The 21,001-nt window shown below is 47.8% G+C and overlaps 1 protein-coding gene across 7 annotated transcripts in view; it reads right to left on the bottom strand.

Moving 5' to 3' along the window:
• The window catches only part of ZNF76 (zinc finger protein 76), a 32,161-nt gene that overhangs the window by 1,141 nt on the left and 10,019 nt on the right, over positions 1 to 21,001 (bottom strand). For 2 of the 7 annotated variants that reach the window (XM_032648693.1, XM_032648692.1), the window contains exons 2-13: positions 11,966 to 12,134; positions 8,323 to 8,403; positions 8,130 to 8,207; positions 6,700 to 6,899; positions 4,531 to 4,647; positions 4,116 to 4,191; positions 3,394 to 3,519; positions 3,103 to 3,282; positions 2,074 to 2,307; positions 1,816 to 1,979; positions 939 to 1,103; positions 281 to 394 (exon numbers count right to left, since the gene is read on the bottom strand). In XM_032648693.1, coding sequence (XP_032504584.1) covers positions 281 to 394; positions 939 to 1,103; positions 1,816 to 1,979; positions 2,074 to 2,307; positions 3,103 to 3,282; positions 3,394 to 3,519; positions 4,116 to 4,191; positions 4,531 to 4,647; positions 6,700 to 6,899; positions 8,130 to 8,207; positions 8,323 to 8,403; positions 11,966 to 12,038 — 1,608 coding nt within the window. In that variant the 5' untranslated portion in view covers positions 12,039 to 12,134. Of the gene's footprint in view, positions 1 to 280; positions 395 to 925; positions 1,104 to 1,815; positions 1,980 to 2,073; positions 2,308 to 3,102; positions 3,283 to 3,393; positions 3,520 to 4,115; positions 4,192 to 4,530; positions 4,648 to 6,699; positions 6,964 to 8,129; positions 8,208 to 8,322; positions 8,404 to 11,965; positions 12,135 to 21,001 lie in introns of those variants that run through there. The other 5 variants (XR_004352202.1, XM_032648695.1, XM_032648696.1 and 2 more) reach the window with 5 other exon arrangements.

Here is a 21,001-nt window from a genome sequence, read left to right as displayed (position 1 = left end):
TTATTTTCCAGATGAAGAAACAGGGACACGAAGACATGAAGGGTTTAGACCACCAGGGAGACTGCCATCGAAGTTATCCTGAAGGTCAGAAGGGGCTCCCTACCCTGACTCAGTCAAGAAAGAGCCTGAGACAGGTGTGTGGATGCAGGCAGAAAGGGATTTGTCCTCTGAAATGGGCTCTTTTTGAGCCAAATGCTGTCCTCTTCAAGACCTCCATCTAGTTCCCCTTCCCTTCTAGTTCCTTTCTGTGGCCGCAGTACCCTACCAGACCTCAACTCACCTGCACCGCAATGTGAGTTCCATTGGCTGTGGCTAACAGCGCCACCTGTTGATGATGAAGAGATGCTACACTTGAGTCCTCAGCCACCACAGTCCCAGAGGTAATGATTGTGACCTGAAATATAGAAGAATGAGGTTTTCCAACACACCTACATTACTCTCCCAACCCCCAATCCAAAAAATCCCTCCAAGCAAGGTGGCTGGGAACAACCCAGAAGGAAATGAATAAAACCATTATGGGTCAGATTAATTAATTAGCTTGGGGCTCAGAGCTAAGTGGGGTTGTATTTTACTTTAATTTATAGCCAACTTAATTTAGGAATTTTGAATCACAGAAGGACAGAGCTGTAAAAGGTCCCAGAGAAAATTTAATCCCCTCATTTGAAGATGGACTAAGGTTCATGGAAAAGTAACTTGCCTATGGCAGCAAAGCAAATTAGGGGTAGACTCAGATTTAGAAACTGTCTCTTGACTCCCAGTGCAATGCTTTTCAACAAGAGCTGCTGATGACCCAGAGAAGATGTAGGGAAGACCCTTTATGTGTGGGAATCTTGGTCCTCGTATGAAGGCTTGACTAATTAAGCCTGCACTTTAGGGCTCATCCCACAGAAAGGAAGGACAAGAGAACAAGAAACCCCAAGCAAACCGCCTGGCCATACGGGCTGCGTCTGGGTGCCATCGGCGCTGACCATGGTGACTGTGTGTGTGCCAGATGTGGCAAGGTCATCATCATGACTAGGGATGGTGAGGGTGGTACTGCCGTGCTGGGTCACCATACTGATGGCACTCCCCAGTGCCTGCAGGTCTTCTGGTGACAGGCTGACCTGCCAACAGCAAGGAAGAAGATGAGCTGGGAGTGGAGGGGAGGGCTGTCTGAAAGCCCCTAGGCAGATGAATCTGCTCTCCCAGAGCAGGTTCACTTATTGGTAAGCTAGAAGATTAGCTTCTTGTCACAGGGTGGAGGGAGTCAGGACAAGCAAGTAAAACAGGCCCTAGGATGCAAAGAGAGGCTACACTGGAAGAATTCTGCTGACCACACCTATTTATCACCACTTTGCCTCAGGGCTCTGTTCCATGCAATTCAGGGTCTCTACCTAATTTCATCCTCATATCAACCCCGAAAGTCATAAGTGCACTTGACAGTGAGGGTGCTGACAAACGTCAGGTTATACTGCTGGCTAGAAACACCAAGTTTCCAGATCCCACACCATGCTCTGGCCCGTGTACCGACATGGCTCTCTTGAGAAGGACATCCAAGTGTCTCACTCAGATGAACGGGACCTGTCAGCCTCCAAGTAAAGAGGGAAACTACTAATTGTGCTCCAGAAGTCACAGAGACTGAGCTGGAAGCATGAGGAAGAGGGGGGGTGCTGTGTTACAAGACTTGGTACCCTCGGCCTCAGCTCTGAGATCCATAAGGCTAAAAAAGAGAAACTGGGTGGACGTAGGGCTGTTAGAACTTGGAGCTCCCCAGAGACAGTGGGAGAGGGTACCAGCCAGAGTGGCCCACCCTACCTCTACCCCCAGGGTCTGTACCTGCTGGGCACCATCCTGAGTGATCAGAGCCACCTGGGGGGCCCCATCTTCCTCGGTCACCATAGCCACTTGGGCAGGGATGTCATCACCCTCTTCTTTCACCTCCGACAGGTAAGCAATGCGGGGTCGTTTGGGTAGTGGGTTCTCCTCGGCTGCAGAGGCGGCTGGGAGAGGAGAGCCCAGGCTGACGTCTGCCACCAGGTGGTCACGGGGAGGCCCGGCTTGTCCCCACTCTCACCTCCTGCCCACGCCCCTCACCCTCGAGCTGCTGTTGCTCATAAAGGGCCTGCTCGCTCTCCTCCGTGGCCTCCAGCTCGCCGTGGGCGCTGCGCTTGTGCATGGCCAGGGTAGAGGTCTGCCGGTAGGTCTTGCCGCAGGTGCTGCAGGTGTAGGGCTTGCAGTGTGTGTGCACCACATGGTGCTTATACAGGCTTGAGTACTCGGTGAAGCGCTTCCCGCAGCCTGGCACCGTGCAAACGTATGGCTTCTCCCCTGGGGACACTGGGCTGTGAGGGGGGTGGGACCTGGGGCTGGCAAAGGGGAAACTAAGGGGATAGGAGTGGGGGACAGGGTTGGTGAAGGGAGAGCCAGAGGGAGGAAGAGGGACTGAGATCTGGGACTCTGAATGGACAGAGTTGGGGAAGGTGGCCAGTGGAAGGCAGAGGGGACGTGAGTGTGGGACCACGGAGCCCAGAGACGAGGTGGAGAGAAAATGGCAGGGGCAAGGCCGAGGCTAGTGAAGGGGTTGGTGGGGGGCGCTGGGGGCTTGTGAACAGAAGAGGCAGGAGATAGAGAGGGGTGACTGATATGTCAGGTACAATGGGAGAGTGAGGGGACACATGCGTCTGGGAGATGACACAGAAGGCTGGACAGGGACGTAACACTGGGGAGGGTGAGGATACACAGGAGTCACATGGACAGTGGATGAGGCGAGGAGCTGAAGATGACATTTCCCTCTGCTTTTTCCCCATCACGCCTGACCCTGGGCTTTTTCTGGGAGCTCAGCTGGAGGGGGAGAATTTAGGGTGGGTGTAGAGAGGCAGCAGGGAGCTGAGAGGGCCAGCAATGCCCATCAGATTGGACCTAACTGCTGAAGGAGGAACCGCTCACTGCAAGTGAAAGAGTGGTTCTGGGGATATGGCCGAAACCACCGAAACCCCGTGCTCTGCCCACGGACCAGCCTGGAATGACGTTCTGGGCTGCGCGTCGAGAACATGTTTAGGTCAGAAGCCTATGGTAGAGGGGGCTGGGGCCTCAGGGGTGGTCCTTGCATGCCAGCTGGCCCACCTGTGTGGATGCGCACGTGATTCTTGTAGTTGGTGGCACTGGTGAAGCCACGGCCACAGTGGGGCTCGGGGCAGGTGTAGGGCCGCTCGCCCGTGTGGGTGCGCACATGTACCTTGCGGATGTTAGATGTGGTGAAGGAGCGGCCACAGCCCTCAAAGGGGCACCGGAAGGGGCGTTCACCTGTGGAGATGGGCTGTGTGAGGGTGGCTCTGAAGGGGTCTCGCGGAGCAGGGCGAGCCCTGGGCTCAGAGCCGGGTCTGAACGGGGCAGGGCGGGCAGGGCCCAGCCTACCGGTGTGGGTCCGGACGTGCTTCTGCAGGTCTCCGGAGGTCTTGAAGGCCTTGCTGCACAGCTCCTCTGGGCACTTGTATGGCTTCTCACCAGTGTGGGTGCGCACGTGGCTCTTCAGCCCATATCCTGTCCGCGTGTGGGAGGGAAGGAAGGAGGGGTGAGAAGAGCATTGGGTGGGGCCTCATCCTCCACCAACTCTTCTTCCTAATTCAGAGGCTCTCCATCTTTAGGTCTGCTCGGCGAGGCTCCAGACCTCCTCTGGCACAAGAAGCCTGTGTCTGCCTCTATCCCACCCCTGGCTGGGCAGGTAAGAGGGGCCGGAGAAGCCCACTCTGCTCTCCTTCCCTCTCCAGGGGCAGCTGGTGCCATTCCAGAACCAGTGTAACCAGAGGGAACCTAGAGAACCTATGGCTAACGGGCCTCAATTCAGAGGCAAAATGAAGCCTAGAGGGATTCAACTGACCACCCGGCACCCCCCGCTGGTGGGTATCAGGGCTGACGCAGAGGCAGGTCTCTCTGCCAACCCCCAGCTCCTGCTGCCTCTTGCCTCTGTAACAGGGTTTCCTCCAGAGACGGCGCCCTGCGTCAGAGCACTCCGACAGCAGTTTCTCCAGAAAGGCAGCCTGGTGCTTGGCTTCCTTGAGGGAGTTGCCAGAGCTAGTCTAGAACCCTCTCCCCTCAACTGGAAGCAGTCCACCTTGGTCCCCATCCAGGTAGGTTACCTGTGGCAAAGGCCTTTCCACAGCTGGGGAAATCACACCTGTATGGACGGTCACCTGTATGAGCTCTCTCATGTACCTGTGAGGACAAGCAATCATGTAATTCAAACGGACAAGGGTATGAATGGGCAGTTTAGTTCTCGTTAGGGCCCGGAGTGTCAGCATTGGCCACCTCCTTTATTTTGCTTCCTCTTCAGCTGAGATGCCCCCTCCAGAGACCCTTCCCTGATTCTCTTCCCTCCTGCATTCTTCACGTGTGTCAAAGCCCTCTGTGCTGACTTTTCTGTACACTCATCTCTTCCTTCCAGGAGGCAATGAGCAACTCGAGGTCAGGGACCAGTTCCAGTCAAAGCGGGAAGGCAGAATTACAGCCTGCTGGGAAGATGGCAAGGCTAAAAGCTCTCTGCAGCAACCTTACCTTTAAGTGATGAGCGGTGGTATAGAGACGCCCACAGCCCTTGTAGCCGCAGCGGAATGCTCTGTCCCCAACCTGCTGTCCTTTGCCATTATGGGGAGCCTGGCTGTCATGCAGAACCTGAGGAAAAAAATCTTGGGGTCCCTATATGTATTCTCCTCAATGAAAGAAGGGAAGAGGTAGGACACAGGACCCAGCTGGCCCCTTAAGACCCAATAAATAGGGTTAAACCTACCAAAGGGGAGAAAGTGCAACCTGGGTGACAGATCCGACAGATGGAACAGACACCGGGGCATGCTGCAGAAGAAATGGGGCTGGCACGTGGAGTCACCACTCAGCTCTGATGGATAGAGGAATGACTAAATGTCATAGGGGCTGTGACAGCTTTGGGAGAAAAGGCATCTCCTAGACGGCTAGGTAAGGTGGGGGAGGAGTGGTCTGAACAGCCACACTTGAGCTGGGCGGTGACTCCACATGCCAGCTGCCCCTTCTTTTGACCACCAACCTAGGAGGCGCAACTCTGGACATGTTTATCCTCTGATGGGAGGAGATCCCTCCCTCCCTGGGGGAAACCTGTGTTTGGAAGGGGCATTAACAAGTGGCCTGCTGTGGGGATAAGCTCACCTGCGTTCACCGGAAGTGAGGTGGTCACAATCAACAAACTGCACAAGTGCCCAGGGCAGGGCCTGAAAGTCCCACCAGAAGCCTCAGCTCTAACCACGGCACCCGGCTATCTAACAAGTCGTTCCCTTCCCTTTCTCCTGCGAACACCCTTTTCACACCAGCCTCTGGCTTCGTGGAGCCCTTACTGTTCTTCTGCTTTCCTAGGCAGAGTCCTGCTGGGACTGTCCCTCAGTCTTTGTTTCTGGGACACTATGGCCTTCCAAGGAGCTCCTGAAACAGAACTCCGGAAGTCGTGGTGAGCAGGACACAAAAGAGGGAGACCAAATCCATGGCAAGGTCTGTCTAGTCAGCTCCAGGTTAAGGGGTCAAGCAGCTGACAAAGTTCCATGGATACTTAAGCAGCTGGTGGGTGGCAGGAGAGGGTCACAGGTGGCCAGGCCTGCTCGGCAGGTTAACCCGCTCAGGCGTTCGGATTTCATTCCCATGTCCCACTGGCTCTTGAAGTAATGAAGGGAATCAAAGAACTTCAGGGCTGGAAGCGACCTCTGAGATCATCTGGCCCCCTCTCATCGTATGAGACAGGAACAAGCTGAGGCCTAGGAGGGGAGTGACTTACCCAAGGTCAGATTAGGTAGAGGCAGAGCCAGCACAGATCTCAGGGCTCACAATTTAAAGCTAATTTGTCTTTCCCAACGTCCGTAAGCCTCAAATTAGGCTTCTAAAATCCACCTGAAGGAACTGGAGTGGGAGTGGGCATAGCCCAGAGGGGCCTACTACAAAGTTTTGTGCTTCAATTTGAAAAGACACGAGGATTTCCTTTTCTCTTTTATGATACAGCCACATTAGTTTTATTATAAAAAGAACTCCCCCCAATCTTTGGGTAAAACGGGTGTTCCAGGAAGCCCTGCCGCATCTGCCCTGAGGCGCTGCTGTTCGCGGGGAGAGGGAACACCCCGGTTTGGAAAGCTCACAGATCTCTGTACCGGTTCCCCCTACGGGCAGGACCACAGCCCCAGCAGAGAGAGCTTAGACTGACTGATGTTTGGAAAGCCAAGATCCTTTTTCTTTGCAGCTGAGCTACTGTGCAAGCCTTGTGTTCCAAGAATCCCAGCTGCTCTGTTACATCTGCTCTTGTCACTGCCTACTGAGGTTATTTTCCCAAATGACTTAATAAGTCGCAGAGAAGAAATAAATACAAGAACATCTGACCTCCGTGGACTGGAAAACTAATAAAATTCACTGGCAAGGCAAGAGCTTTCTCAGACAGTACAGCCAAAGTGAAGCTGGGCCTAAATTCCCACCGTACGGATATCGCTGTTTCCTACAGCTGCCTTCCCTCTGCACAGACAGCATAAACAAGCGTGAGTGTACACAGCTGTCGGCGGCCCTGGCCAGGCTGCGATGCTTATCCGAGACGATGACATGTGAGAGATAAGTCGGGGGAGCCAGTGTGGACGGGCAAAGGGAGTAGTCCCGGCCATGTCCAGGCACAGGACTGCCCTTGTCCTCTAGAAAGGTGGCAGGTTTGGCAGGGCCAAAAGAGCTCACCTTGCTGGCGTACTGCTCCAGGGCCACCACTGTGTCCGCACTGAAGCCCTCATCATCCTCTGTGGCCAGGTCCTCCAAGCCCACCTCTGTCTGCACGGCCAGGATGGTGCTGTCGGATGGCACAGCCACGGGGTGGTGAATATAGGCAGTGGAGCCATCTTCCAGCTGGACGGCTTCCAGGGCACTGGGGTCATAGCCCTCTGCAGGGAACATGCGGTTAGCCCAGATGTTGCACAAGGGCAAAAGACGCGGCTGGGACCTAGGCTTTAAGGTAACGAGAGGTACGTACACCAAGGAGGGTTTTAACCTCGGGTTTCTCCTGGTCCCTCACTTTGGCGATTCACTCTGGCTGGCCTTCCTTCTGGGGCAGCCTCTCCTAAGGATGAGGTCTCCTATGGAGTACCGACTGGGAACCCACAAGCTCCGTGAGGACCCAAGGGGACCATCGTCTTGGCCTAGATGGCCACAAGAACCTCCTAACTGGTGGCCCCTCACCCCCTCGTTCCCTCCAGGCAGCAGAGCATCCAGAGGGTTCTCTGCAGGACACAAATGCGATCACGTTACCTGAGGCTCTAAACAGTTCAACCATGTTGCATCTGTCTCAGGATAAAGACCGAAACCCTTATCCTGAAGCCCCAGTGCTCTGGCTCCCGGCCTCTCTACTCAGCTTCATCTCACCCACTCTGCCCTCACCCCCAGGACTTGAGCTCCTAGTAGTTCCTTGGACGTGCCGTTCTTTCACCCTGCCCACCCCTGTTTCTGGACCACACATGCTGTTCCTTTTGTCTGGGGTACTGAACCCTCCCTGCCACTGCTCTTCCCCAGCTAAGCCCACTTCACCCTCCAGCTCTCAGCTCAAGTGTCACTTCCCCAGAGAAGCCCTCCCTGAGCCTGAACCCCGTTTGCAATGATCAGTTCATCATGATGGTTCATTTCAGGCCTATTTCCCCCACTAGATTCTAGGAGAGTAAGGGCTATGTCCGACTCTGTTCTCTCTTGTATACTCCACACCTAGTACCATGCCTGGCACGCAATAATTGCTCAAGAAACTACTTGTAGAAGGAATAAACGATTATTCTTCAATACCTTAAAAGCTTAATTCTTGAAAAAATGATAGTGAAGTTTTTAGTCCTGGTCTTCGATGACGTCATTGGGTCCTATTTAAAGCCCTAAGAATCTGTGGCTGTGCTGGAGCCAAAGCCGCCATCAAGGCCCAGGCTGCAGACCCCCATGCTCAGCCTCCCGGGGGCAGAAATAGCTGTTCCTGTGGTCCACGCCAGGGAAGGCAGGCGAGCCTGCTGATCCAGGTGAGCTTGGAGACCATAGCTCCATGTCTCTGCCCCAGCTCCCAGGGTGCACAACTCCAACCCCCAACCTCTGCCAGTTCTGCTCCCCTTCCTTCTTGCCAGTCATGATAACTGTGACCCCACCTTTGGGTGTGCGGTGTATGTAGGCCATGCTGCCATCTTCCAGCTGCACGGGCTGTCCATCCTCAAAGGAAAGAGGTTCTGTAACGAGAGCAATGCCTGCCTTTCTCTGGAGCTCGGTGTCACAGAGGCGGGTCCTTCAGTGGGGGCTGCCTGGCCTGCCTCATGAGGCAGGGGTGTCTCAGGATGCCCTCACCTTTCTGCACTGTCACTTGGTGAATGTATGCAGTGGTCCCGTCCTCGAGCTGGATCACTTGCCCTTCAAGAAGCTTCTCTCCTGTGGAGGTGGAAATGGAGAGAAGCGGGCCAGGCCCAGAAGAGGGCTGAGGGACACATGCCTGTTTTAGCAGAGGCCTGTTGGAGGCACAGACCGTGTGTCTAAGCACAGGTGACATTCTCCATGTTACCTCATTCCCTCCCTCCCAGGCCTGTGCCTCAGAGGTACCGGGGGTAGAGACATCCTGCCGTGAGGAACCCTATAGCTCCCAGCAGATTCCCTTCCTGTCACTCACAGGAGAAGCAACTTCCTTTATTATTCTACCCACACCTGGCAAAGTGGGGACTTCCAACCTGGCAGTAAGCTGCTGAGATTGAGCTAAATGGCAAACAAAGGATGCCCTGAAATGTGGGAAGGCCCCAGTGCGTCAAAGTTCAGATCTGACTCAAACTAACTAAATCAAAATACATTCCCTTATCTCCCACTGTGGCAGTATGGCAAGACCTAGACCCTCTGATAAGGCAATATAGCTTAGAGGTTAAAAGCAGTGGACTCTGGAACCAGTCCAGGCCTCCTGGGTTTGAATTTCAGCTCTATCTCTTACGAGCTGTGTGATCTTGGACACCTTATTTAACCTCCCTGTGCCTCAGTTTCCTCTTCTAAGAGCAAAAGCCTCTTAGGTTTAGAATTAGAATTAGATAGGCCTCTCCTTATGTCTACTGAGTTTGAGAGGGAGAAGGGGTAAAGGAAGTGAGAAAGGGAAGAAGGAAAGGGAGACTGAAGACTTAATGACAAATGCTTTCCTTGTTCCTTTCTTTACAAGTTTCAGGTTTAGGAATTTGAGCTCCTATGATGTGGGAAAAGGACCAGACAGCTACTTCTGGCTCACCTCTGCTGATGTCTCCCAGTCAGAAGAGTTCCCAAACTTGTCCCCAAACTGAGTTTTCTTGGGTCAGTAACTAACAGTTCTACAGCCCAGCCAGAGGCAGGTAAGGTGGAGACAAAGATAAGAAGCAGGAGTGATGGGCTTCCCTGGTGGTGCAGTGGTTGAGAGTCTGCCTGCTGATGCAGGGTACACGGGTTCGTGCCCCGGTCTGGGAAGATCCCACATGCCGCGGAGCGGCTGGGCCCGTGAGCCATGGCCGCTGAGCCTGCACTCCGCAACGGGAGAGGCCACAACAGTGAGAGGCCCGCGTACCGCAAAAAAAAAAAAAAAAAAAGCAGGAGTGAAAGGCAGTTGACACCAGGAGAGAGCGACTCCCCCTCTTCCCTCCCGCCCAGCAAGCAGTAAGCTACCCTGCCTTTTAACACTTTAGCTGTCCTGGCAAGGGCTCCAGTACATGGGGTTCTGAAAGCGTCATCAGAGCTTCTGCTAGCAGAGTGGGTTTTGCTTCAAGGCGGGAAACAAGATGTTGAGAAGAGTTATTTGGGAAAAAATTTCAACTTAGAATTTCCTTTAACAAGCAGAGATGACAATGGGGAGAGGCAGGGGGGAGAAGAGCTGACCGTAAGGGCCCTCGTACCCCACTACAGAGGTGACCGTATGGTCCGGTTTGCCTGGAACGGTGCCAGCACCTTTATTCATAGCACACTCTTCCACTCTCCAAAGTGTCGGCTTTGAATAACAGGTTTCACGCTTACCCTAATTATAGGTAAGTGTCATAAAATTTTAGGGCTTCCGGCTGGCTAAGCTGGGCCCAGGCAGAGCTGCCTGCTGACAGAGATGAAAGTGCCCTGGTCAAGAGCGTCAGAGGAGCTCACCAGCAAGAGAGCTGCCTTTCAGGACAGTGAGGTTCTGGTTCCTGAGGGCCAACTCTGCTCTCAGCAGTGTGTAATCTGTTGTGTGTGTGTGTGTGTGTGTGCGCGCGCACTCATGTAAGCACACACTACAGCACCATGCAGGAGGCAGAGAACAGAGCCAGGAAGAGTGACAAGAGGAAGATATAAATGGAGAGGTGGGGGAGGCAAAGAGATCCAGACATAAGAAGACAAGATGTAAGAAAAGAGTGTGGCTTTCTCAGGCCAGGTGTTGCCACTTGTTTTTTATTCATTCAGTCAACCATTAATTCATAACAGAAGACTGAGGCATGGGAAATACCTGGGTCCACAGAGTAAACACAGCCCCATCTATAGTTCCTAAGTTCTTCCATCCCACTGAGACTGCTGCGAAGGGGCAAGACCTGTGATGGGAAGTCTGCAGAGGGTTGCAGGCTTCACAAGTATTCTAGAGAAGTTCCATTACCACAAAAATGAAGCCAGCCAGACCCATACATCATCATATGGAAAGAGCTTATTGATGAGTTTAAGGGGCCTCTTCGTCGTCGGTCAGGAAGCAGATGATTTAAAATGAAATCAACAAACAATTTATCTGTAAGCTCGGGACCTGAAATACATTTTGACAATGTGTTGAAATGAAGGAGGGCAATGTTAAAATGACAGTGCAGTCATGTGGATGGCGGTGCTTACAGAGTCCAGAAATGATAAAATAAATAGTAGGAATGAGGCGGTGTTTCGCCAGTGCTGTCCAAGAAAGACACGCATGCCATCTGGCAAGCCTGAGAATGCTGGCGAGAAAGAAAAGAGGCTGTCAGGATGGTGAGTGTCCCTGGCCAGAAGGCCCTGCCCTTCAACAACACTCTGTTCTGACTCCACGCCCTCCTTGAGAATCTGAATTTCAGGTAAATCTGAATTTCAGATAAACAATGAAGTTTTTTTTTAGTACTTGGTGTTATTATGTTACTGTTTTTAATATTTAATCCCATGTTTATACATGTCTTCCTCATGCAGTATGTGGAACACACTTATACTACAAAATTATTCGTTGTTTATCTGTAATTAAAATTTAACTAGGGCTTCCCTGGTGGCACAGTGGTTAAGAATCCGCCTGCCAATGCAGGGAACATGGGTTCGAGCCCTAGTCCGGGAAGATCGCACATGCCACAGAGCAACGAAGCCCGTGCGCCACAACTACTGAGCCGGCGCTCTAGAGCCCGTGCTCCACAACAGGAGAAGCCACTGCAATGAGAAGCCCACACACCGCAATGGAGAGTAGCCCCCGCTTGCCACAACCAGAGAAAGCCCACGCACAGCAACAAAGACCCAACACAGCCAAAAATAAAAATAAATAAATAAATAAAATTTAAAAATTTAACTGTGTGCCCTGTATTTTTATTTCTGGTCACCCTAGTGGGGTCTAAGGCATGAGATCTATGCCTGGGTGCCCCTCTGAACCTAGAAGAGTGTCTTGTACATGGTACATGCTCAGAAGATAGTTTGACTGCTTAAACTTGCTTAAATTAAAATGAACTGCTTCTAGAAAGCACTGAGAAACTGGAAAAGCAGGAAGTCACAACCAGCACTGTGTTCATCCAGTCCAGAAATATTTATGAACCACTCACCACATGTCAGGAAACCTGCCTTTCAGAGGTCTTGGCTCCTATAGCTAGGCTAGTCTGATTTTCTAGCCTGCCTGCGTGGCATTTCATTTTAACGAGTTCCCTTTCCATCAATCACCTTGAGAGATTCTCATGCAGAGCAGGTTGTGGCAAGCAGGCAGGAAGGCAGGGTGGTCGTGAGACTCTGGGACTGGGACAGGGCGGGACTCTGAGGTCCCCGGAAATACCTTTGATAGCTTGCTGGACGTAGGCCGTCGTCCCGTCACTGAGGGTCACCGTCTGCAGCCCCAAGCTCTCCATGGCAAACTCCTGCTCGTACACTCAGACATGAAGTTGTCTTCTTCCCAGCACTGAGAGCCACAGCTGAGGTCAGAGATTTCCTTTGGCGTCACAAATCTGAGAAAACGAACAGTGTCATATTATGAGCTGCACGGCTTCCTCCTGCCGCAAGGACACACAGTGACTGTGAAGGAGGCCAGCCAAGAAGAAAAAGAGGTGAATTTTTCAAAGTAGAGAACTATGTTGGTTTTTATTAAGAGACTTCAAAATATACACACTTAAGAATTCTAAAGGTTGAGCATGCAAGAGAAGCATGCCAGCCAAATTGATTGTAAAGTAAGATTTCATTAATCAAAACCCACTTTTAAACTCGCTCCCCTTAGAAGGGAGCCCCACTGAAGGCAGGCAGCCAACCCCACTGCTGCTGGTTCTCTGTGACCATTCTGACATCTCTCCTGTGCTCAGATCTATCCATTCACCAGCCTTGTAAATATCACACAGGCATCACAAACAGCACAAGTCCCCAACAGAACTCACAATGTTCCCCACCCCAAGAACTGTTCCACTCCCAGTATCCCCTATCCCAGGGATGGCATGTCCAGCCACCCAGAATCAGTGGGGGGTCATTCTTTTTTTTTTTTTTTTTTGGCCACATGGCTTGAGGGATCTTAGTTCCTGGACCAGGGATTGAACCCGGGCCCTCAGACTGAAAGCACTGAGTCCTAACCACTGGACCACCAGGGAATTCCCAGTAGGGTCATTCTTGATTCCTCCTTTTTCCTCAGAAGTCTAGGTACACCACCATCTTACATCATACACAAAAATTAACTCAAAATGGATTAAAGAACTGAATGTAAGACCTGACACCATAAAACTCCTAGAAGAAAACATGGGTGGTAAGTTCCGTGACATCAGTCCTGGAATGATTTTTTTGGATTTGTCACCAAAGCAAAGGAAACAAAGGCAAAAATAAACAAATGGGACTAAAAAACTAAAAAGCTTCTGCACAGCAAAGGAAACAATCAACAAAATGAAAAGGCAACCTATTAAATGGGAGAAAATATTTGCAAATCATGTATCTGATAAGGGGTTAATATGCAAAATACACAAAGAATTCATATAACTCAATAGCAAAAAGCCAAACCATCCAGCTGAAAAATAGGCAGATGATCTGAAAAGACATCTTTCCGAAGAAGATATATAAATGGCCAAAAGGTACATGAAAAGATGTTCAGCATCCCTCATTACCAGTGAAATGCAAATCAAAACTACAATGAGATATCACCTCACACCTGTCAGAATGTCTATTACCAAAAAGACAAGAAAAAACAAGTGTTGGCAAGGATGTGGAGAAAAGGGAACCCTTGTGTGCTATTCGTGGGAAGGTAAATTGATGTAGCCACTATGGAAAACAGTATGGAGGGTCCTCAAAAACTTAAAAATTTGATCCATGAATTCCATTTCTGGGTATTTGTCCAAAGAAAACAAAAACCTTAACTTGAAAAGATATATGCACCTCCATGTTCATTGCAGTGTTATTTACAATAGCCAAGACATGGAAACAACCTAAGTGTCCACTGACAGGTGAATGGCTAAGGAAGTTGTCACACTCACTCACACACACACACACAATGGAATATTATTCAGCCACAACAAAGAATGGAATCTTGCCATTTTGACAACATGGATGTACCTTGAGGAAGGACATTATGCTAAGTGAAATAAGTCAGGCAGAGAAAAAACAAACACTATGATCTCACTTACATGTGGAGTCTTAAAAAAGAAAATCTAATGGATTCATAGATACAGAGAACAGATTGGTAATTGCCAGAGGCAGGGGTTGGGGGTAGGTAAAATGAGTAAAGGGAGTGAAAAGGTACAAACTTCCAGTTATAAAATAAGTCCTGGGGGATGTAATGTACGGCATGATGACTACAGTTAATAATACTGTAATGCACATTTGAAAGTTGCTAAGAGAACGGATGTTAATTAGACTTACTGTGGTGATCATTTCACAATATATACAGATATCGAATCATGTTATACACCTGAAACGAATGTAATGTTGTATGTCAATTATACCTCAATTAAAAAAATTAAAAGATAGACAAAAAAGTCTAGGTACCTAATTTCAGATGAGTATCACCTCTTGACTAATGTAAGAGCCTCCTAACATATGTCCTCAATAAATTGTTGCCTGTTTCCTATTCATTTTGTAATACTGTGTCAGAATGTCTATGTACAGATCTAAATCTACCACTTCCTTGATTAAAACTCTTCAGTGGCTTCCTATCACCCTAAGAATTCATTCTCCTTTGCAGGCAAGGCTGGTCCCCTTATAAGTCCCTGCAGCCCTGGCTACTACCTACCTCTTCCTGGCACTCACAATCCTGGAGTCACCTACTTCAGTACTTATCACTACCTCTTTAACACATGTTGCCCATACAAGACTTTGGGCTCCAGCCTGGCTCCTGGTTCACTGTGGGCTCTCCACAATTCCTTGTTCAGTGACTTACCAGGTCCTTGTGCCAGGAGGGAAGTGCTGGAGTGTCCTACTGGCAGCACTTGCTCTGCGTCTGCCGTAGTACAGAGCGTACTAGAGCCTCTGCTCTAGGCTCAGGGGTTAAGATTCTCTTTGCCACCCATCCATAGAATTCTCCTGGACCTGGAGTCTGGACTTCCTGCTTGATTCTCACTACCTGCCAGCTGATCTCAATCAGCGCTGCCCAAACTGTCTTCACATCAGGGCACCCAGAGAGAAGGATATTTGTATGTCACACTTTGGATGCTGCTGCTTGAAGCCAGGAGCAACCAGCTGGGGCTTTGGCAGCCCGAAGGGCTGAGTGGATCAGTATTTTGACAAGACTATAGCCCAGTTGTGACACAATGGTTGGGATACTGTACCCTAGACTTGGCATCTTTATTCATTCATTCTGTCCACAAACATTTACTGAATGGGCTAAGCTCTGGGGATAGCAATACTACTACCACTAATAGTGAATACTGCTGGAGAGCTAACCATGTACTAGGCATTTACATATAGTAACTCGTTTAATCCCCAAAATGGTCCTTTAATTAAATACTATTATTATCCTTATTTTACAGTTGAGGGAGTTGAAGCCCAAGCCATTAACTTGTTCAAGGTTGCACAGCTAATAAATGGAAGAAGAGGATTTGAATCCAGGCCATCTGGCACCAGAGTGGGCTCTTAAGTAATCTACTCTGCTGCCTAATACAGAGGTTTTTAGCTGGAGTTTATGAACCCTGAAGCCACCTGGTAAAACTTTTATGGTGTGTGAGCTTGTACATTTTTCTGAAGAGGGGAGAGTCCATGACTGTCATCTGAATCTTACAGGGATTAAAGGAGGTAAAGAACCACTGGCCTAGGAATTCCCACATCTGACTCCTCTTCTTTGGTCTACTAGGATCCTGGCAGTGACCCCAATGTTGCCCAGAGTCCTGATAACCCCCACATGGTCCCTATTTCATGAAAGCTCTGGTCCTGGCCTCTTTTCATCTGCTCCAGGACCTTCAACTTTCATTCTCTTGATCAGGGAGAGAAGTTCTTTTGGTAACCTGTTTTCATATAAACAGCGTTGTGTCAGAAATAAGAATACACCTGAGAGACCTAGGTTGGAAAACAAAGCAGACTGTAGGTTGAAAAGGGATTACAAAATGGCCTCAGATCTTTATGGCTGGGCCCTGTGACTGCTGAAGCAATGGTTGGTTTGATTTAGCTCATCTGTATTCTATTGAGACTTTCTGAGGAAAATCTGTGCCGTGGTTAAAAACACAGGCTCTGATGTCAGCCTTGGTTCTAATCCAGACTTTACCTCTTTGACGCTGTGTACCCTTGGAAACTAACTGAACCTCTCTGAAACTTAGATGCTACTTCTAAAAAATGAGGATAATAGTGGCGGCTTCTTCAAACGTTGCTGTAAGGATGAAATGAGTTCACATATGTCAGCATTTAGCACAGTGATGGCACACAGGAAGTACTCGAGAAATTCTGGCTCTGAGGAAGAGGATGGAAGAGGAACCTAAAGGGATATGCTTTTGAAGCAATGGGTATTTCTAAGACAGCCAAGAGTACTGGCAACAGCTCGGGACCAGAAGTCTGCAGAAAGGCTTTTAACCTCAATTCTATCTTCTGTGACTGCCTCTTAATCTGTAAAATAAAGTGTTGGTCCAAATGACCCTAAAATCCTTTCTATTGTTCGTGCTAATAACATTTATCAAATATATAGTCCTTAATACGTGTCAGCTGCTGTTCAAAGCACTTTACCTATATTAACTCTTTTAATCTTAAAAATAATGCTATGAGGAAGTAGGTACACTATCCCCATTTTACAGATGAGGTGACTGAGGCTTAGAGGTGGAGTAATTTGTCCAAGGTCCCAGAACTAGTTAGTGCTGAAGCCAGGATCGAAGCCAGGATCAAAGCCAGGCTGGCTGGCCGCAGAGTCCATACCTCTCAATACCTGGTGCATTTCTTCCTTTTGCTAATCCACCGTGACACAACATCAGCTCTCAAAACGCTTGAATACTGGTTGTTTAGCTTTCATCTCACCCACTGCAACTTAAAACCAGTTCTTCTCGATCTGGCCACATGGAAAGAGGGAAGAGCTGGTAGCCACATTTCCCAAAATAACTCAAAGAAATAACTCTTTTAGACTCAAAGAAAACAAATCTCCACTCTTTTACATGTTCTCACGTCCAGGCTAAATACAGTTTTCCTCCTTAAGCCTCATAATATACACCTTTAAAACAGTCTACTCTTGCTCTCCTCCCTTTCCCTGACCTCTGAAGCTGCTTTCCGACAGAGCCTGACAGCAGGTGAGGAGAAGGTGCTTCCCGGCTGCCAGGCATGTACAAGTGTCTAATTGCCATTTTTCTCCCTTTCTTTTGTTAAATGATGAATCCTCCTGTGCCAGTACTAAACCAACAACAGTGACACTGGCAGAGCCAAAGAGAGGCTTGTGACTGCCTCAGGATAGCTGGGTCTGAGCAGTTCCCGCCTGTACTTGACATTTCAGATTCATAACTCCCGTGGTCCTCTGAGAAAGAGGAGGGGGAGCGGGGGAGCAGGGGCAACTGCTATGTTTTCTCCTTGGAGGGTGTAAGTTATACCAGATCCCTAATGACCTGAGCTGGTTATAGGGGAGAGCCAGTCTGGCGGAAAGGGGGGAGTGGGGAATAAGAGCATGACAAAACGTAGGGATGAAAAGGGAGACGGACACTCCCAGAATTAGCAGCAAGCCCAATTCCTGTTTGTTGCATTTTTAAATGAACTTAACCTACTGTTTGCTCTGATGCAGGAAACAACCCTATGGCTTCATAATATATAAATGTGTTTCCTACTGTAAACATAAATTTTAATTACCAGTGAGATAACATTTAGAAAAACTTTCTAGACACATAGAATCTTTAGGTCTCTCTATGAAAAAAGATGTGCTTAAATTGCCTCCCCAAAGCAGAAAAATAAGAGAAATGACAGATGGGAAATGAAAGAGTAGCCACGTTATTTGTGCTTCTCCACTTTGTCATGGTTTAGATCTAATCTGATCCACACCCAGGCTGGGCTTCGCCTTGACTACAGGCACCTGTTCACTAGTCTATCATTTTCTGCTAACCTGAACTCCCTGGTCGTTTGGAGCAAGGCTTTATGTACTCTGCCTCAGCCAGCCCAGAGGGCAACTGTATCGAGAAGCCAAAAAAGAGAAAAACAGAACATTTGCTTGGAGAGAGAAGAATGCTCAACTTTGAAAAAAAAAATGACAATTTTCACTCAGATAATTCTTCATTTGGAAATATAGAAAACTTCTCAGAGAGGACAAAGCGACATTAGGTTGGGAGGGATGAAGGCTGAGTGAGTCAAGTGGCAAACAAATTAGAACAGGATTTGGAAGAGCTGTAGTAAAATGTTTTCAGTATTTGTGATTATAGAAGAAGACTTCAATGCACACACAAAAAGCCTAGTGAAACAGGCTTGGTTCTGTGGGTTTCCAAACACTAAAGAGAAAACAGGAAATTAATAACAGAAACATATTTAAAACATCAGCTAAACACCTCTTTCCAAAAGGCACAAAGATGTTAAAAGCCCAAAGTACTTTTTAGTATGGTTCTTATTTGGCTACTACAATTTTATAGGTTTGAATTAGTCACAGAAAAGGGAGTATGGAGGCAAAGTGGATTATTTTCAATTCCAAAAGGGCAATGAAAATGCATACTCCTTTACTGCAGAATGGCATTCATTTAAACTAAAACAGATAACTTAAAAATTTAATTTTCGGCCAAATGTTTAAGTGAATTTTAACACCTTAGTTTGTAAACATTCAACAGAGCAATCATGGGGGAGTTTCAAACCCACCTTTAGTCCATGAAAAGAAAAGTGCAGAATAAAGGCAATTTGGAAGGGTTACCCTAAGGATATCACTTTACATCAACAAGCAAATTAATACAGATATGGTGAGGTTACATCTCAGTTGTTTCTGGAATTCAGCTTGGGATCACTGCTGGCTTGAGAAGGGCTATTTGAAAACGAAACACTCCTTCAGCATCAGGAGGAACTGGATCATCACGGTTATTTAGACACGTCATGTTATTTAAAACATCACCCTGGGACAAAAAGGTTCCATTTATATTACCAGTTCATCAAAATGGAACAACATCCAGATCTCAACCAGGATAAGCAGGGAGTCCTGGACTTTTGAAGCATAAGAAAATCAAGTCAAAAAGAAGAGTTGGCTTAAGAAAACCCTCGACGGGGTCTTCCCTGGTGGTGCAGTGGTTGAGAGTCTGCCTGCCGATGCAGGGGACGCTCGGGTTCGTGCCCCGGTCCGGGAGGATCCCGCATGCCGCGGAGCGGCTGGGCCCGTGAGCCATGGCCGCTGAGCCTCCGCGTCCGGAGCCTGTGCTCCGCAGCGGGAGAGGCCACGGCAGTGAGAGGCCCACGTACCGCAAAAAAAAAAAAAAAAAAAAAAAAACACCTCGACATTAGGGGAAAATACTAAAGAAATAAAACATAACACATGATATTAAAAACACATATAACTGATAGATAACTAATAAGGACCTACTGTATAACACAGGGAACTCTACTCAATGCTCTGTAATGACCTATATGGGAAAAGAATCTAAAAAAGAGTGGATATATGTATATGTATAACTGATTCACTTTGCTGTACAGCAGAAACTAATACAATATTGTAAATCAACTATACTCCAATATAAATTAAAAAAAAAAAAAACATGTAACTGAACCGTACACTTAAAAATGGTTAAGATGGCAAATTTTATGTTCTGTGTATTTTACCACAATAGAAGAAAAAACTAGGTAGAAAAGGAAACCACATGCAGACACTTACAAACCTCCAAAAACATTATCAAATTCCCACTGGACAAATAAGGCTACAATATGAATTCACACAAGCAAAAATCACTAATATTAAAAAGAAAGTTTAATTAGTAATTAAAGAACAAGAAAGAATAATCATGATGATATTATACTTATCAAATTACCAAAAATCAAAGTAACAGTACTCACATCCAACAGACAATGAGATATCACTACACACCTATTACAGGAGCCAAAATCAAAACACTGACAACACCAAATGCTGGTGGGAATGCAAAATGGCAGAGTAAAACGGTATTCTGCAAGACAGGCAGTTTCTTACAAAGCTAAACATATTCTTACCATAAGATCCAGAAATCCTATTCTTAGGTATTTACCCAAATGAGTTGAAAACTTATGTCCACAGAAAAACTTGCACATGGATGTTTATAGCAGCTTTATTCATAATTGCCCAAAACTGGAAGCAATCAAGATGCCTTTCAATAAACAAACTGTGGTACATTCATACTACGGAATATTATTCAGCAATAAAAAGAGCTATTAAGTCACGCAAAGACATGGAGGAACCTTAAAATGCATTTTGCTAAATCAAAGAAGCCAATCTGAAAAGGTTACATATAGTATCATTCCAACTATATGATGTTCTGGAAAAGGAAAAACTATAGAGACAGTGGAAAGATCAGTGGTTGCCAAGGGTGTAGGGCAAGGGGAGGAGGGATGAACAGGTGGAGCATAGGTCATTTTTAGAGCAGTGAAACCATTCTGCATAAATCTATAATGGTGGATAACTGACATCATACGTTTGTCAAAACTCGTAGAATGTACAACACAAAGAGTGAACCATAATTGTAAACTATGGACTTTAATTAATAATAATGCCTCAACATTGGTTTATCAATTGTAGCACATATACTACACCAATGTAAGATGTTAGCAGGGGAAACTGGGAACTGGGGGCAGGGGGTTGGGGAAGAAGGGAGTATATGGGAACTCTCTGTACTTTCTGTTCAGTTTTTCTGCAAACCTAAAACTGCTCTAAGAAACAGTCTATTAATTACAAAAAAAAAATTTGAACCATCAGTGTTGGCAAGGCCAGGAGAGGCGGGCACAAGCATGCATTGCTAATGGCACTATAGGGGCTCCAGGTTCTCCAGAGAACAATCTGTCAATGCTTAACCCCACCAGGAAAGGTTCAGGATCTGAGATCTAATCATCTCATCTTCATAAATTCATCCCACGAAAAGAATGGACAGAAAACAAGAGCTACTTGCACAGGATGCTTGTTTAAACGTTTCAGACAAGAACCACGAAGACCATCTGGATTAGTGGAGGAGGGTTAACAAATCAACGCTAAGTGAAAAGACGAGGCTGAACACTCATCCAGCTCCACCTCGCAGAAACCTAAACTCCAAGTGAGAAGAGGGCAGAAGAGGCCAAAATGAAATGAACAGTAGTACTAAAAGGAGGAGGTATAATCTTTAAAAAAAAAAAAAAAGTCGCTGAAATGAAAAGATACCAGCATTGAGCTGAGAGGCAGCTCTACAGTGGACACTAAACCCATCTGCTTGGTTGCCCAGCTCCGCCCTCTGGGAGTTCTCCTTTACTCTCCCCACAGCCTTCCTATGAT

The sequence above is a fragment of the Phocoena sinus genome, chromosome 11, assembly GCF_008692025.1.
Source record: "Phocoena sinus isolate mPhoSin1 chromosome 11, mPhoSin1.pri, whole genome shotgun sequence".
In the NCBI taxonomy this organism is placed as follows: domain Eukaryota; kingdom Metazoa; phylum Chordata; class Mammalia; order Artiodactyla; family Phocoenidae; genus Phocoena; species Phocoena sinus.
Note: the sequence above shows the minus strand (reverse complement) of the source record. Positions and strands in the feature narration are given on the sequence as shown.